Here is an 18,662-nt window from a genome sequence, read left to right on the forward strand (position 1 = left end):
TAGATCTGTGATTCTAGTGGAGATGACATGATACCATGGACTAGGTGCTGGATTTTAAGTCAGAGGACCTGAGTTTGCATATCAACTGCCATTTATTATTAATGTGATCTAGTGTTACTCCAATCATATTTAACTGATGGGCATCAATTAGCTTTTACAAGGTGTTATTTACTTTGAGGATATAACAAAAACAGAAATACAAATATTTCCTCCCATCGCTTCTGGGGCATCCTCCCTCCTGTACTATTTCTGTCTCTGGGGAGAAAGGGCTCAGACTAACAATTTTTCCCCAATTCATCAAATTCACATTTAAATGTGTCCTTACTGCCTGTTGCAAACCCCAGCACGGACTCCCCTGCTAGAGCTGGTGGCTCTCTCTCCTGACCTTTCGACCCTCGCAAGGTTGTAGCCCCTAATTACCATTTCCAATGGCAGTACATCCTGAGCTTGGTATTAAACCCTACATTGAGTTCATAACATTTTTATGTTTGAAGAATATTTCCCTTTGTTAACATTATAGCTAAGATCAAGATTAACAGAAAAATAAAGTCACTTTGGAAGATGCTGATCCTAGTAGAGTCAGAAGGTCTTAAAGTTTCTGTCATGGTAATAGTGTCGTTAGAGATTCAATCTTCTCATTTAAAAATTGGAATGGTCTCATCATGACTGTTGACAGCCAGGGTCCTGCTGCCTCTGAGGGTGGCATGCCCAAGAATAAGAAAGGGGTCAGAATCAGAACAATCTCAGAAGTTGTCTATACAACCCAAGTATGAACAAGATTCCTTTCTATAATATCCCTAGTAAGAGGTCATGCAATCTTTTCTGGAAGACTGTACTCATGACCTTTGAGGTAACCTATTCTGCTTTTGACTAGCTCACATTTTTAAGAAGCTTTTCCTTATATAAAATCAAATTTTGGCTCTTTGTAACTTCCATAAAATGCTATCAAAGACATAGTTGTCATAGGTCTTGTGTCAGAGTCATCCCAGCCAGCCCCTTAGTGCAGAGGGGTCAAACATACGCACGAAACTTGCAACATATATGCTGAACCAGATGAAAATGAAATTGGGAGATATTTAGTAAAATAACAAAAATACAATGAAACACAGGAAATATTGCATTTTGAAACTGTCATACAACCAGTGGAAATCCCTATGTACAGTTTCATGCCCCTCCCCCCTTTCTATTTGAGTTTGACACGACTGCCTTGGTGTATTCTATGCCCAAGACCTCAAGCAGCTCAAAGCACAGTCCAAAGCATTCAGCCCTTTCCCCCACACATAAATAACAGCACTCGGGGAAAATCACCTGGGTAATCAGAGTCATAATCTTCTGCTACAATGGGGTCTCACTTGTTTGGTTTATCCTCTCTCCCCAGCAAATTATGCAGCTCCATGACCCCCCAGTATAAAGACCAAGTTTAAATATCCACCCTCCCCTCCCCCCAGGCCCTTGCTACGTTTATCTTTTGCTGACAGGCAGCTGCAAATTGGAAGTAGGATGGTGCCCTTATTAGGGTTAGTGATAACAGCTACTATATTTCTGCCACTCAGATCAAGTGCCCTGCCTCCCTCCTCTTGGTAGCACAGAGGAGGAAGCCAAAAAACACGGCAGTGACGGGAATTGCTCAAGGTTTTAATTGCTTAGTTGCTCAAGTAGTTAGCAAAGGACAGTATTAGAATCCTGATTCTAATCTTGCATGCCAGTGCTCTTTCCATTATACCACACTGCCTCTCCATGGTGGGATAACTAAATGCATATTGTAGTACATATGAAAGATGCAATAGAATTTTACAAGAATGAAAAACTCAGCTTTGACTTATTGCAATGATTAAACGCAGCCATGGCCTAATTTTGATTTCAGATGGCCAGTGACCAATGTGCCAGGTAGCATTCCATGCCACCCTTGAATGCCAACAGGAATTCACTGGGACAGCAAACCATCTTCGAACTAAAACTGACTCTTTTGGAGTAACTTGGCCAAGAATAGAAGTCATCAGTCCTAACTATGGCAGCACCAAAGAGAACTTTGTACATTTCCCCACCTGATGGAGGATGGGGTTGGATGATTGTGGCTGGCTGTTTCCTTGTCACCATCTGTACCAGGGCAGTCACAAGGTAGGTGGAAATTCCTTGATTACTAAATTTTTTTTATTTTTCAGTGGCCCTCTTGCTTCCCGCCCCTCCCAGGTTTACATGATTCTTTGACTGAGCCATTCAATCCATAAACTGTTTTTCTTGTATCTATCTTCTCAAATATCTACATTTATTTAGCAGTGTTCTTGAATTATCTCCGTTTAAACTATTCTCATCTAAAATGTTACTATTTAGAAAACACCAGGGCTTTGAGGCTTCTTCAGACATTCTTCTTCATAAGCAATTCACAAGGTTTTGAAAGATGTTTTAAATGTCCCTCTCCCTAATTACCAAATGAGGAAAATGCTTTTGTTTGTTGTTTGGTTTAGGAAATTCCTTAGCTATTAATAGATTTCATATTATTTTCTTTGCTAAAAAGTGTATGCCTTTAGGTTTAGGGTTGAAAGGCCCATTAAACATCATTGAATCTAACCCTCTCATTTTGTAGATGAGGGAATTGAAGCTCAAATAAAAAAAAGTGACTTGTCACATAGTCCCTCAGAGCTCTTTAAAAATAGCTTTTAAGAATAGTAAAGCAATCATTTGATTTATGTGATAAATTAGGTATAAACTTGTTTGGAGACAGATAGATAAGATGACCTCCGAAGTTTCCTTTCTTAGAGTTCATTCATTAATTCTTAATTTGAAAGTTGCTCAGTGATCTTTAAGGGGGACTCCAAGTGAATTAAATGTGCAATTCTCCACCCACACTCTCAAGCCACCCCAAAGATTAGCTGCTTGAAAAAAGAAAGGTGCTGTGATATTCTATTCAAAAGTCAAGATAAGCATGAGAAAAAAGACCCAGATTAAAAGGGCAGGTATATGTGTGTATATATGTATGTGTATATATGATACATACATATATACATAGGTTTAATATATACATATATATACATATATATATATGCATACTTTTTTTTAAAGAAAAGGGCAGCCTATACACATGCAAGCTATTATTTTAGGTCATATAGTTGCATTCCCTACTGGTGCTTTACTTCAAATGGAAGTTTTCATTGTCTTTTGATTGGATGTATCCTTGGCAATGAAATGAGCTTGCCCTAATGATAATTTAATGGTATCTTCAATTGAGGGAGTAAGACATTCTCCAATAAGAAAGTCTAATGCAAAGAAGAAGGCAGGCAAATTTTGTCTTACAACTTTATTGGGGACTTCGCTGCTAATCCCTTCCCAAGGGAACTCAAAATCGCAAGGGACCCTGTATATAGCCTAGTTGAACCCCTTCATTTCGGAGATGATGAAACTGAAACCCAGAGGTCTGAGGTCCCATGGGTAGCAAATAGTCATCAAGAGGGCTGAAAACAATCCAGCATTCATGTGGTTTTGAAGTTAGTCTCCTTAAAAACATCAGGATGTCAAGTTCATGCTCTCCAATTCTTCACCCATTCAGGGATAAGAGAGAATAAAGTCAATGAGTTTATACAAAGACCTGGATGTAGACATACTTTCCCATAACATTGATCCCTCCCTAGAAAAATAAAATGAAGTTATTAAATATATTTCCTGATAAGAAAGTGGAGTAGGATAGGGCTGGAAAGTGAGCATACTAACCCTGTATCTTCTGCTGTCTGTACACTTGAATAGGATTTTCCTATCCCACAGAAAACACATATACAAGAGACAGAGCCAAGATGGCAGAGAGAAGGCAGGAAGAAAACATATGTACAATCTTATGATTTCTGGCAACCTTCATTTGAAGTTTAATTTGGGAGTGGATTACAAATGGAGTTATGAGTCATCTATTGGACTTAGAAGGCAAAAATCTAATACAATTTTAGACTGCATTGAAATATGTATGCATATATATGTACATATCTATATGTCGACATGTATGCCTACATATACATATATACACCTAGATATGTGTACATATATATGCTTGTGTGCACAGATATGTTCTTTGTACTCTACCCTGCTCAGATTACATTGATGCTCTATTCTAGACATTTCATATACGGAGGGACAAACTGTAGTACATTTCAGATAGAGGGAGATGATGATATTAAGGGATCTCAACCATATATTACAAGGATCTGTCAGAGGAACTGGGGATATTTAGTTTGGAGAAGAGAAAACTTAGTGGGGAATAGTGATCTGGCATAGAGTAAATGTTTAATAAATATTTCCTGAGCGACAGCACAATTCTTGGCATATAGAAAGCACTTATTAAACGCTTGTTGATTGATCATTTGACATGATCAATGTCAACAGTTTTGAAAGGGCTGTTGTGGGGAAGAGGAGCTGGAATTTTTTGTTGGTCCCAGAGAGAACAACAGGCAGATGTTCTAAGAAAGGAAGACCTTGGTGTAACCTAAAGAAAAACTATCTGACAGTTAGAATGGTCCCTAAGTGGATGGACTGCTTTAGGGAGAATTCAAGCAAAAATTGTATGATCATTTGTTAGGGATATTACAAAAAAGGTTCATGTTCAGATACTGACTGGCTAGATAATTTCAGAGGTTCCCTCCAAACTCTGAGATTCTGTGCTTCTAGAAATTGAGAGGAGGTCAGAGGTAGCATTTGGGGGAAGAAGAGGGAAGAAGTTCATGACTTCATTGTTGGCTGCAGTGCTGAAAGGCAAAGATCTAACTTGTTTATCAATAATCTTTTAAAATACAATCATGTAGATTAAAACTATAGGTAACTCTTGTCAGTTTAATATACAGTTTTTTAAATTCTTGCTTCATTTTTAAAAGCATGGGGATCTTCCATTCTCTTTATTTTCCATGGAAACAGATGCTAACTTCCTGCTCTATAAAGCTGGGAATGTCTAATATTACCTTACCAAGAAATGGTAATCTACTTTCTCCTCTCATGGAGAAAGTTTCCTCTTTTCACTCTTCATGTTAGTATTTACACTGATTTTGGGAAATTATATTACATTTTCACAACTATAGACAGAAGTGACACCACCTTTTGCTACTGTGTGTCAGTTCTAGACGCTGGATGAAATTAAACTCAAATTCAGATACCATCCATGAACTGAAGTTTTCCAACACCTGATTTTTAATGGCCAGTGGTTTTCAAAGCATGGGATAATGTTTCCTCCTTTAGTCTAGTTAAATTTTGTGCCCTTTTCTACTTCCTTAAAAAATACCAAGCACTATTTCTGCCTTTTAATCTAAAATTCAGGCACAACATTTCACTTAAATCACTTACTTCTTGTTGAATAACATGATGCAAACAAAAAGGTTTGAGTCAGTAAAAAGGGTAATTTTTGCATAAGTATAGTCTGATCTCATTTTAACGTGACACCAATCCTCCAATGGATTTGTGACCTCATTTATATGAGCATTATGCTGACTATGGAATGCAATACTTCTCTTCTTTGGAGACCTTCCTTCAGAGGACAACATGCATGTGATTTTAAAGTTATGGAAAACTATCGAGATCGCGCACATTTATTTCCTCCCTTGGTTCCTATATACTGAATTTTTTTAAAAAAAGTTCCATTATCTATAAAAGGGGCTTGTTAATAGTACTGATTTTATATGTGCTTCAATCCAATGATACTGGCCTCCTTGCTACTCCATGAACAAAATCTTCCATCTCTGGGCTTCAAATATTTTCCCTGTCCATCCCCCATTCCTGGAATGTCTGCCTAATGGCTTCCATGGCTTCAAGTCCTAATTTAAAGCTCATATTCTAAAGACTGCCTTTCCCCAACTCTCTTAATTCTAGTGCCCTCCTTCCTTTCTTTAATTATTCTTTATTGATCTTGTATGTAGTTTTTTTGTACATATTTGTTAGTTTATTTCTCCCCCATTAAACTGTGAGCTCCTTGAGGGCAGGGACTATCTTTTGCCACTTTTTTGTTTCTTTAGCACAGTGCCTGGCACAGAGTAGAAACTTAATAGATATTTACTGACCGACTGACCATATAGCAGTCTAATTGTAAACTCATCCCTTTGGAGGTGGCTGATCTTTGAGAAGAACTGTTATTTTAAAGTGTCTCTTTAGTCCAACTTTTGCTGATACTCTTGGGGTTGAGAGTATAAAAATAATCTCACATTTAGGGAGCAGTTTAATGTTTTTTGAAGATTATCTCATTTGTTCTTTATAACCTCCTTCTGAAGCAGGTGCTGTTGTTATGTTAAATGGGCAAAATGAAGCAACTGGCTAGCAGAAAGACTACTGAATGTGGTCCCTTTGTCATCACAGAAGAGTCCTTGTCAATGTCCCTGAAGTGTTGCTTCCTGAGATTTCCCATGGTTCCTGTTCAATGGTCATAGCCACCCAATTACCACTACATGTCAGTTGTTTTCAAAGATCATCCCTGCAGCAGCCAGCAGGGAAATACTGTGGAGAATCAACATGGAGACAGGAAGGCCACTCTGTGAGTTAGAGACATGGAGTATTAGAGCCAACACCGACCTTAGAGATCAGAGTCCACTCCCTTCAGTCAATAGATGGAGATTAGGACTAGACCTCTGATGTCATTGGCATAAGGAACACCTAGATGAGAAGATTCCCTAGACCAATGAAATTTGGCACCTTCCCTGTGACTTAGGGTCTTAGAGAATTGCTGCCCTAGAATGCTGAGAAAGAAAATGACTTGCCCAGGGTCACTATGTGTCAGACGCAGGACTTGACTCTTAGGTCTTACTGGCTTTGAGGCCAGCTCTTGGTCTAGACGTCAGACTGATGAGAGCTGGGACGACCACTCAAGTCTATATATCCATACATGTATGTGTGTGTGCCTCCCATTTTGGAAGCTGGACATACATACATATACACATATATACATACATATATTTATATATACACACATATATACTGATATACATACGTATTTATTGTTATTCAGTTGTTTCAGTCCTGTCTGACCCTTTTTGACCCCATTTGGCAAAGGCACTGGAGTGGTTTGCCATTTTCTTCTGCAGCTTACTTTACAGATGAGGAAACTGAGGTGAATGGGGTTTAGTGACTTGCCCAGGGTCACACAGCTAGTAAGTATCTGAGGCTAGATTTGAACTCACAAAGATGATTTTTCCAGACTGTGCCTCAGCTTTCTATCCACTGTACCACCTAGCATACATATATATATATATATATACACATACACACACTTACACATATATGCATATATACACACATGTGTATATATACATACACCTACATAATGTATATATATATATATATGTGTATATATATCTATATATATCTATTTTATCTGTGAGGTACTAACTTATTTTTAGAGACATAAGCCAAAAACATTGTTGTTCAGAAATCTGTATGTTACTTTGTGCCCTAAGGCCAAATGAAAGGAGGAACAGCCCTTCCCCTCTCATGATCCCTCAAACTATAGCATTAAAGAAATAAACTAGTGCCATTTTAAATATTTTGTTCTTAGGATTCTTGTATATTTAGGTGATAAAGTCAAGTGTTATTCCTGAAATATTTTTTTCTCTCAAGTTCATCCTGGCCAGGGGTTCTTAACTTGGGGTCTATGGACCCCCAAGGAATCCTTGGGTAGATTTCAGGGGAATCTATGAAGTTGAATGGAAAAAAACCCACATATTTATTTCAATAAATTGGTTTCCTTGGAAATCTTATTATTTGTTTTATGACTTTAACAACATTCTTCTGAAGAATCCATAAGCTTCACCAGACCAGATCACCACAACACAAGAAAGGTTAAGGACCCCTGAGTTCTAGGCTGTGTTTATATATTTTCACACTCACTGGTTTGATTATCTTGAGTGTGGTGATGGAGAGGGAGTGAAAAAAAATAAAAATAATCAAGAAAATTTGTGTTGTTTGTTAAACGCAAAAGCAAAACTGCCCAAAAAGATTCAGTGCAAAGCAAAAAGATTAAGATAAGAGTTGGTGAATGTTCCTAGGAGATAACATGGCCTATGAGGCCCAGTTAAGGTTAGGTTATTACAGATTTATAGTCACATGAAAGAGAGTCAGAGAAACGTTTTTTAAAAAATGTACAGAAAAGAATAGAAAGAAGACAAATAGGGTAGCTCTGTAGCTAATGGGCTGAATTTGTTATATTCTTTTAAAAGATGTGCACAGTGAATTGGGGTTTCTTTTATTCTTTGTATATGGAAATGCTTGTATTTGATAATGTTTGTCAAGTTCTAACAATAAATAAATACTAATTTTTAAAAAAGATAATCAAATGAGAACAGACCGCATTTAGGCATCTGGGAATAAAAAAGAAAAAAGTTCAGTTGAAAAGGGATTAATGGAAATCATTAATCTTGAATTTGGCCAGAAAATCAGATTTATTTTTGGCTTGTGCATAGTTTGTCTGTTCTGAAATAAATATTTTCCTAGTTTTTGACTTAGTTTTCAAAAAAAGCTAACATGATCATTGGCTGTATTAAATGAAATGTAGGGTCCTAGGGTATTCACTCCTTGTCAGACCACATCTGGAATATTTAATTCAGTTCTGAGTATCACATTTTAGGAAGGACAATAATATTTAGGTAGTAAAAATAGCTGATGTTTGTGAGGCAGAATAGGATAGTGGATAGGCAGCTGGTCTCTGAGTCAGAAACAGCTTGTTTTGCCTCTGACCCACCCTAACTGTGTGACCTTGTATAAGTCATTTACCTACTCAGTTTCCTGAGCAACAACTTAAGTTTTTAACTTGCAGAACTGTTGCCAATCTGCATAACTGGAGGGAGTTTCCTCACCAAGAATTCCCTGTACTGATGAAATCACAGGTCAAGACAGGAAACACACACACACACACACACACACACACACAGTTTGTAAACATTTGTCATTTCATTTGACTCTCACATTTCTGTGAAAGAGCTACTAGAAGCATTATTATCCTTGTTTTACAGATGAGAAAATTGAGGCTCAGAGATGTTAAGTCATTTGTACCCATTTGCTCATGGTAACATAGCTAGCAAGTATGAACAGGCAGAATTTGAACCCAGGTCTTCCACATATAGCACTCTATCCTTTGCAACATATGGCCTTTTAGGTAACGACCAGTGAAAAAGGAGATTATTTGAAAGGTGGCCCATTGGCTTTTTTTTTAAAGTTTAATTCTGTAAAAGTATTTTAAATGAAATTAGTTCAATTATCAAAAAAAAGTTATGCAAAGCGCTCTGTTTATTTTAACACACCAACTCTTAGTAGTTGGGGTCAGTTTATTTCATTAATCTATTTCTTCCTGGAATGATATGGATCTCAAGCATTAGGACTTGTGCAAACATTGACTTTATCTGGGGGTGAAGCACTACATTTTAAACCCTTTTGATTGAATTTGTTGTAGCCAGTGCTTGGAGTCAGGGCAAGAAAGGATCTTGGGTTTCGCCTTGCATCCTCTTTCCACTGTCTTCACCATCCTGATCATCTATACCTTCTACCCATCTACACCCTTGTTCCACTTCTCTCTCCTGTGTCCCAGCCCTTGATCATTGCTACAGTCCTCCATAATCCCATATTGGAGTGAAGATAAAGGTTTAAAGGACTATTCCAGGATGCTATGGATTGTTACATAATGGTGGGATGGATATAGTGTAACAGCAAGGTAATAAACACAACATCAGCAATAATCATGAATATGCCTATGTAGTTATGTATCCCAAAGTATGAGAGACTCTCCATATAGAGAAGAAGAAAACATTTATTCAGACACCAGATAACCATATCCCATAATCAGGCAATCTATTCCCACAACCGGTCAGCCCACTTTATCATAACAGCAAAGAACTTAAAACACAATATCACAGCAAGGAGCCTTGCCATCCCAAAACCTCTTGGACCCCTTGCTGGGGCCTTCCTAAAAACTCACAGTACAGCTATCACAGTTTGACTTTCTTTACCTCAGCTGTAACTATCATAAATGGCCATAATAGCCGTAATAGCTCTCTCTCTTAGCATTTCCTGTGACACAACTTCCTTTTCCTATCAGTAAGCTCCTCCCACCACATGTGACTTAGGCTTCCTGTGACATAAGCAGGTTACATGGCCTATTAACGGAGATCTTCAAATCTAAATTACATGTAGGTGTATTAAAAATAAGTTCCTAGTGGTCATACTGCCTTAGATCTAGGCCTCGGTGCCTTACTATATCTCATGCTAGCTCTATATGAATTTCTTAATTAATTTACTTAATGAATACTTAATGAATTTCTTAAATGAGATAGTCAGTGTGGTATAACTGAAAGAATGCAGGACTCAGAGTCTGGGTTTAAATTCTGACTCTGACCCTCAGCTGTTTGACCATGGACAAGGCACAATCTCTCTCTGAGATTTCCTCATCTGTAAAAAAGAGGTAAGAATACTTACATTGAGTAATACTTAGTTACATAAGGTTGATGTGAGGATCAAATGAAATGATGTATGTAAAGTGCTTTGCAAATCTTAAAAGGCATTTAATGTTGTTGTTATTTTAATTAATCTAAGTTTTCTTTAGTCTGTGTTGATTTGAAACTGAGCCATGTAGTCAACTGAGCAGTGGAAGTTCCATTAATTGTGCCCAAGCCACAGTCCTTGGTACTTGTAAAGCTGGAGACTGATATGAATATATACTTCTGGTCCACTTTTGATTTTTCTGGTGATCATGCTCAGAATTTCCGGGAGTGCCAATTCAGGTCCATGAAGACTTGAATAGTCAATTACACCAAACCTTTGGGTCCTGGTCAATTCAAGTCTGTGGTCCCATGAAATCCACCTTTGATATAAAACTATTGTTTTGTGTTTTTCAGATGTATCTCCATTTTTTTTGTGGAGTTCCAGACATATTTTGCTCAGGATTATGCACAAACAGCATGGATCCATTCCATTGTAGACTGTGTCACCATGCTTTGTGGTGAGTGTTACCCTCCAAGGAGAAAGAACTGGCTTATCTTTAATTGTGTCTAGTAGTGACTTCCTATCAGCTCTCATTATGGATTTTTCTAACTATAAGAATTATGGTGAGAATTGATTAAGAGAATATGAGTAATGTTCTTTCAACGTTAGTTTTTAAATTTTCAGTTCCAAATTCTCTTTCCTGCTTTGGTCCTTCCCCCATCCATTGAGAAAGTAAGCAATAGGATATCCATTATACATGAGATGCAAAATGCAAAATGCAAAACATTTCCATAGCAATGATCTTTCTACCCCTCAGCCAAACTTAGCCTAGCTTGTGATGAGCAAGACACCGGCTGAGGCCAACTGGTGGTCTTGTGGTTAACACACAAAAAAGAAACATATAGACTATATGATTCTTCCGTAGACAGAGATTCAATGCTAGGAATTGTTGGACTTGACTATCCATTATCTTGAAAGTAAGATGCCAGTAGGTGCATGACTTCTCTTTTCCATGTCTTTTAATGTCTTTGATTATCTTTGTTAAATTAAATTTGAAGTTCATTATTAAATGAGCTTCAAATTTAATTTAATAAAGCTTATTGAAGCACACAATTAAATGAGCTTCAAATGGTTTTAAACTTCTTTCTAGCTTATTAGATTCATAATTTGTGGTAATGTTTTTTTAATTCAATTTTGTTTTCTCCCTTCTTCTGCCCTCCCCCACCAATGGAGAAGGCAAGAAACATGATATCCATTATAGATAAAAAATCATGTAAGATGTATTTCTATATTAGTCATATTCCCCAAAAAGCAAGAAAAGTAAAGAGAAAAAAATATACTTCAGTCTGTACTCTGAATCCATCCTTTGTCTCTCTGGAGGTAGATTACATTTTTAATCATGAGACCTCTGGAGTTGTCACCGACTGTTGCATTGCTCTCTTTCCCAGTCGATCTTTGTAATGTTGTTACTCTGTACATCGTTCTCTTCACTCTGCATTATTTCATATAAAACCTTCCCAGGTTTTTCTGAAATCACCCCTTTCATTATTCTTGTAGCACAATGATATTTCTTCACATTCATATACCATAACTTGTTGAGCTGTCCCCTAAATAATGGGTATCTCTATCAGTTTCCAATTCTTGGCCACCACAAAAAGAGCTGCTATAAATATTTTTGTACATGAGTCCTTTTTAAATTTGATCTCTTTGGGGTATAGACCTAGTAGTGGTATTGCTGGATCAAAGGGGATGCCCAGTTTTACAGCCTTTTGGCCGTAGTTCCAAATTGTTCTCCAGAATGGTTGGACTGGTTCACAGCTCCATTAACAGTGCTTTAGTGTCCCTATTTTCCCACAGTCTCTCCCACATTTGTCAATTTTCCTTTTTTGTCATATTATCCAATCTGATAGGTATGAGGTGGTATCTCAGTATTGTTCTAATTTGCATTTCTTTAATTATTAAAGATTTAGAGCTTTTTATGTGACTCTGATTTCTTCGTCTGAAAACTGCCTGTTCATATCCTTTGGCCATTATCAATTGAGGAATGGTTCTTATTTTTATAAATTTGCCTCAGTTCCCTTTACCTGTGAGAAATCATAGAAATGTTATAAAACTTGATTTTTTTTAAATAAAGGCAAACCGATCAGTGAATTTGGAGTCAGAGGACTTGGGTACAAATATTGCTCTGTCTCTTAATACTTGTGTGACCTTGGGTGAGTGATTTCTCTTCGCTGGCTCTCAATGAGATGGCTAGGTGACATAGTAGTTAGAGTGATGGACTGGAGTCAGGAAGACCTGAGTTTAAATCTTGTCTCATATGACTTGCTGTATGACCTGGGTCAAGTCACTTAGCCCCACTGCGTATCATGTTCCTCGTCTGCAAAAAGGAAGAGTTAGACTCAATGGCCTCAGAGATTCCTTCCAGCTCTTAGTCTATGGTTCTGTTATCTGGTTCCTCATCTGTAAAATAGGATTGGACTAGAATTAAGTGGGCACGTTGACTTAGAAAACCACAAGTTAACATTATCTATGTTGTATTGTATTTTTATTTATTTTGCTTAACATTTCTCAATTACATTTTAATATGGTTTGGACTAGATGACCTAAAATATTTAATATCTACTATCTGGAATTCTATTACCCCAAAACCTGTACATTCCCTTCATGCCCCAAGTATGTGATCTTGTGCTTTATAACAATTTAGAATTTAGTGAACTACAGAAACCCTCTAATCCAGAAGTAAAAGAAGAAACTTTTACTCATTTCTGACCTGAGCAAATGAGATATTTGTTATCAAGTGGCTCTGAAAGGCTTTAATGAACTTAATTTAGTTAAAATAATATCATTATAGCCTAGACTTATATAATTGTCTCATAAGGAAGAATCCAAAGAATCTCCCAGATTTCCTTATTCCCTGGGCCCTCTTCAGATTGATGTTAGCAGAAGTAATCTCTAACCTGCATTAGACTCCTTTGGAACAAATCAACTACTCTCTTTAGAAAAATACAAACATGTTCAAGAAATTAGTTTCCATGCACTAAAACATAGATCCTTTTTGGAGAGGAATTTGATGGCCATTTTGGATCTAAAAAATGAGTTTCAGGCAGCAGGGCAGCACCCCCTCACTGACAATAATGAGATAATTTAATAAATCCAATGTATTAAAATATAAGCATTACCTGGCTTTCCTTTTGTAAGAAAAACTGCCATACACTTTGTACCTTAGTTATTTATCTTCATGTTTAGTGAGGACTTTAATCCAATGTATATTTATTTAGTGCCTACTATGTATAAAGTGGGATAAGCTAGGGGAGGTACAAGGGGAAATAAAAGATGCTCCTTGTTTTGTGTAGTCTTTGTATTAGCATTCCTAGTGAGCTTTGCTGTTTCACCCCAAGGATCATGGGACCTTTTCAATAGATATGTGGCTGAAACTTATTCAACTTCTTTGTGGCTGTTGTCTCCAGACATTGCAATGTGTGCCCTTTGAGAGCGGGGGTGATTTCTGCATTTTTATGCATATCTATAGCTCTCAGCAGTACTTTACCATGTAGTGAGTACTTCATAAATGCTTTTCCATTCATGTATTCATTCATCCAAAAAGATGCTGAGTATAGTGAGGAGGGGATGCTTGTTTGATGTCCCTTCCAACTCTGAAATTCTGTCACATCTGTGAATAATATCACTCATGTCCATTGATGCAAGACATACTTAAGAAAGGTCTGTTTGGGAGTATATAGTCCTCGGTCACCATTAACGATCAGAATACCAGTTTGAGGTATTAGGCTAAGAAAGGTCATTTTGGAAGTGGCATCTTTAAACTCCACAGTATGGCATTGGGTCAGGCATGCTGTACTTACTTCGGTATAATCACATCTTAACAGTAGATAAATCCAGAGCAAGGAAGATATATTCCCAAAATGACATCTGGGTGGGACCAAACTTGAGACTACATATATTTGACAAATGGCCAATGATTGAGTTTCATTTAGCAAATGAGGAGAGTTGGTATCTTCATAAATTGTGGCATTTACTTGTGATACTCCAGGCCTACAGAAAATAGGAAAGCGAACAGTTTTTTTGCCACTGGAAAGTCTTGAGAATCTTAATTGTTTTCCTATAACAGAGGTAGCTTGGCAAAGATGGATAAAACAAAAGAATTTGCTTGTCCTGAGTCTTCACAGACTACCTACAAAGCTTGAAGCTGGGCAAGAGCCTAGAAATAGCAATTCTACCTTTCAGACTGTGATAATGGGCAGATGAAATTTACCAATGGAATCTCTTGGTCAAAGTCTGATAATACTTTGTACATAGGGATCTGGCCACATTAGCAGCAACACTATAATTTCACTTAATTCAATAAACCCTTTATTAAGCACCTTGTTAATGCAAGGTACTGAGTAAAGGACTCTGGATACAAAAATAAATAGGAGGCAGACTCTGATATCAAGAAACTTTCAATTTAAGATTTGAGGAAAATATTTGGGCACACAAAATTATGATAAAAGAGAGAACAGCCTAAATGCAAAATAGAGGTCCAAAAGAAAAAAAAAGGTGCTATGACAGATTCAAAGAGGGAAGGATCACTTACATATAATAAATACATAAATACAGTGTCAAACGCATTGACTCTTTTAATCAGATTAACCTCGGTTGTGACCACATCAAAAGTGGTCTTTAACAAACCAAGCCAAAAAAGCAAAACCTCTCCAAAACCATCCTAAAACAACAAATAGATTTGATAAAAAAAATTAGTGTTTTGGAACATACTAAGATAAATAAAACCTTTTCTCCAATCTCAACCAGCTATAGTCTAGTAGGGCACCTATTGTCTCTATTGAATAATTTATTTGGAAGAGAATTTTTTTGGATGACTTGAATTCTGATTGACCTTGCATCTTAGAATCATAGGATTTAGAGCTGGAAGGAGCAACAACAAGTAGAATCACTGTCATTTATATAGTGCCTACTATGTGCTAGGTTCTTGACAAATATTATTTTATCCTTACAAAACCCCAGAAAATGGGTGAAATTCTGTGTCCTAGAAGAGAATATGCGCTCCTGAGAGGTGATGTCACTCACCCAAGGTCACATAGGTAATAATGGACAGTCAAGCCTCAAACTCAGAATCCTCTTACTCCAAATCCACTGCTTTTCCCATCATAGCATACTGTAAAATGTGAAAATTGTACTAAATGCTACTATGAGACATATACAGTGCTCTAAGATTTGTAAAGTACTTTACATATATTCACTTGTGCCTTACACCAACCTTGTGAGTAGATACTTCATTTACAGATGAGGAAACGCTGTTACTTCCAAACCACAAGATACAACGCTGATGTTTTTTCTGCATAATCTTGAGCTAGCCATATAGCATCCCCAACATCTTTCCCATGAGTCCTCTGTTGCCATTTCTTGCTAATAGTGTGAGAAATTTATTCTTACACGAAATACCAGATGCACAGAACTTAGAGACTTTCCTGGCCAAGAGATGATTTAGTTGTTTTGGAAACTGCTTTGAGATCTTGGGGTAACATGTCCTATCAATGCAAAGCGTCTGCCATTTCAAAGTGCCCTTGAGACCTTGATTTTGACTGTTCCTATCTTTATTTTTGAAGCTCCACTCGGGAGTGTTATCAGTAACTACTTATCCTGTCAAGTGGGAATCATGCTGGGTGGCTTGCTTGCCTCGACTGGTCTCATCCTGAGTTCATTTGCCACCAGCCTGAAGCACCTCTACCTCACCCTTGGAGTTCTTACAGGTAAGGGCAATTTGGATCACTTCTCTTCTCCCCACACCTCTCAGAACCTGGTAATACATTATCAGAGAAGCAATTCATGAACTATTGACTCCATCATTCCCATAAATCACCTAGGATCTGGTATTTCCACGTATTTGAGAGTTAAGAAAAAGAACTGAGAGTCTCTAATGATTATACCACCCTCATCATACTGCATACTTCAGTTCAACTGCTGCATTAAAATTAAGTACTGATTTCCTCACATAGAGAATATCCATAGAGAATAGGAGGAGGTAGCTACAGAAGCACAAGTCTGTAGATGGGGTCATTCTAACAGTTTTAGTGCCAGGAAATGGAAATCCTTCTTGGAGAGAGAGAGAGAGAGAGAGAGAGAGAGAGAGAGAGAGAGAGAGAGAGAGAGAGAGAGAGAGAGAGAGAATATGTGTGTGTGTGTGTGTGTGTGTGTGTGTGTGTGTGTGTGTTGCTCTAGTAATGAGTCCTTACCTTTGTAAAAAAAAAAGTTTGTACCAAATAAAAAAGACCTCTGTAACCAAAATACTGATGATATGGGCTCTCCCAGGGCCAAGGAGACTTCCTTTAGGAGAGTAATTATGGGGGAATCTTCTTCAAGAGGGGCAGCTTGTATTAAGCAGCAGGCAGACAGTGCCTTTGTTTTGCTGGGAAGGCTTAGGAAAAAAAATGAGATAATGTGATCGACTGGCTAATGTTGACACAGCGATTTGACTTTCAGCCCAGAGGACAGCCAAGAACACCACTTATTTATTTCCAGGCACCACACCATAGGAGGTGGCCAGAGTTAGTGTTGTAAAGAATGCAGCCCTGTAGAAAGATGATTAAATCCTTCCTTCTACATTAGCTAGCAATAATCAAAAGGTTACTGCTGCCAGGCACTGGAGGTTAGTGTGATATGGTATCCTTCCTTTTGGATGTAATGCTGTGCCATAGAATGACTCCTCGTTAAAACCATTCCATCATATGGTGAATAAAAAGAACACATACATTTCTATAACTTTTTAGGGCTTACAAAGTACTTTCTTGTCAACAACCCTTTAAGGCTAGAGTTCTTGTTATGTTTATTTTATAGATGAGCAAAATGAGACACAGAGAGTCAAATGAACTGTCTAAAATCATGCAGTTAGTAAGTTTCAGAACCCAGATTTGAACCTAAATCTTCTGACTCTGAGTCCCGTTGCCTTTCTGCCAGACCATTTAAAAGTCAATGGAATAGAAAGGGGTGTTTCTAAAGATTTCCCAGGCCTTTACCTCTTTTTCAATAAATGTTTGCAGTAATTATAGTTAATATGTATGAGGTTATTACTTTCAAGCATCAGATTAGAATATCTTCCCTACCTATCTGTATTCAATTTCAGTGATGACTCTGGAGGAGAAAGTAAGGCTGGTGCTTTTGCACAGCCCTCCCTCACTTAAATCTAATTCACTTGTATGTCTTGGCATCACCTCCCTGATGTTATGGTTCTCTTAGAGAACGAAGGGCAAACAGCAGCAGCAATAGTACATGGAATAATAGGCATTCTTTTTACCAACATAATTTATAGAGATGTACAGAAAATCAAAGCTGTTTTCCCAGATCAAGTCAAGTCCAGAATGAGTCAAATTGTATGGATCATCTAAAGAAAAAAAAAACTTAAGGAGATTTCTTCTATAAGAATTATTCGGATAGTTTGCCTAGTGCCAATTTAGTAAATGCGTTATTTGTTAAGCTCTTTTTTCCACTTTTGATTCCAGAGTCATAGTTTTAAAATATTTCTTTTCCTGAGAGAATAATACCACTTATTTACCCTGGAATGTCTAGATTTTGGTTGGGGAGAGTTTTTTTTAGGTTGTAGCATTAAAGGGCCTAAAAATAGGGAAGACATGGAAGGCCAGGTTACTTCAAAGAAAGTTATCTCATGAGTTTGCTTTGCATTTAATTATCTGTGGGATTATTTGATCAAATAATCAAATGAGATAATATTTTTTGAGGGGGGAAGGCAGGGCAATTGGGGTTAAGTGACTTGTCCAAGGTCACATAGCTAGTAAGTGCTCCAAGTGTCTGAGGCTGGATTTGAACTCAGGTCCTCTGACTCCTGGGCCAGTGCTCTACTCACTGTGCCACCTAGATGCCCCGAGATAATATTTTTAAAGTGCTTGGTGCATAGTAGGTGCTTAATAAATGCTTATTCCCTTCCCATACCTGGTAGAACTAGAGGCAGCGTGGTAGTATTGGAACAACAACAAAGACAACAGTAATAATTAGTAATAATTGCAACAATAACTAACATTTATCTAGTGCTTACTATGTGCCAGGCACTGTGCTACATGCTTTATATTATCTCATTTGATCCTTTCAACAACCCTGGGTAGTAGATGCTGTTATTAACCCCATTTTACAGATGACGAAACTGAGGCAAGCAGAAGTTAGACTTGTCTAAGTCTAGCCCACTGCTAGTAGGTATCTGAGCCTGGATTTGAATT

The 18,662-nt window shown here is 37.5% G+C and overlaps 1 protein-coding gene across 2 annotated transcripts in view; it reads left to right on the forward strand.

Moving 5' to 3' along the window:
- Positions 1-18,662, forward strand: part of SLC16A12 (solute carrier family 16 member 12) — a 104,601-nt gene that overhangs the window by 77,782 nt on the left and 8,157 nt on the right. For both annotated transcript variants that reach the window (XM_036735711.1, XM_036735712.1), the window contains exons 2-4: positions 1,865-2,118; positions 10,836-10,939; positions 16,044-16,187. In XM_036735711.1, coding sequence (XP_036591606.1) covers positions 2,009-2,118; positions 10,836-10,939; positions 16,044-16,187 — 358 coding nt within the window. In that variant the 5' untranslated portion in view covers positions 1,865-2,008. The remainder of the gene's footprint in view (positions 1-1,864; positions 2,119-10,835; positions 10,940-16,043; positions 16,188-18,662) is intronic.

Source organism: Trichosurus vulpecula, chromosome 8 (assembly GCF_011100635.1).
Source record: "Trichosurus vulpecula isolate mTriVul1 chromosome 8, mTriVul1.pri, whole genome shotgun sequence".
In the NCBI taxonomy this organism is placed as follows: domain Eukaryota; kingdom Metazoa; phylum Chordata; class Mammalia; order Diprotodontia; family Phalangeridae; genus Trichosurus; species Trichosurus vulpecula.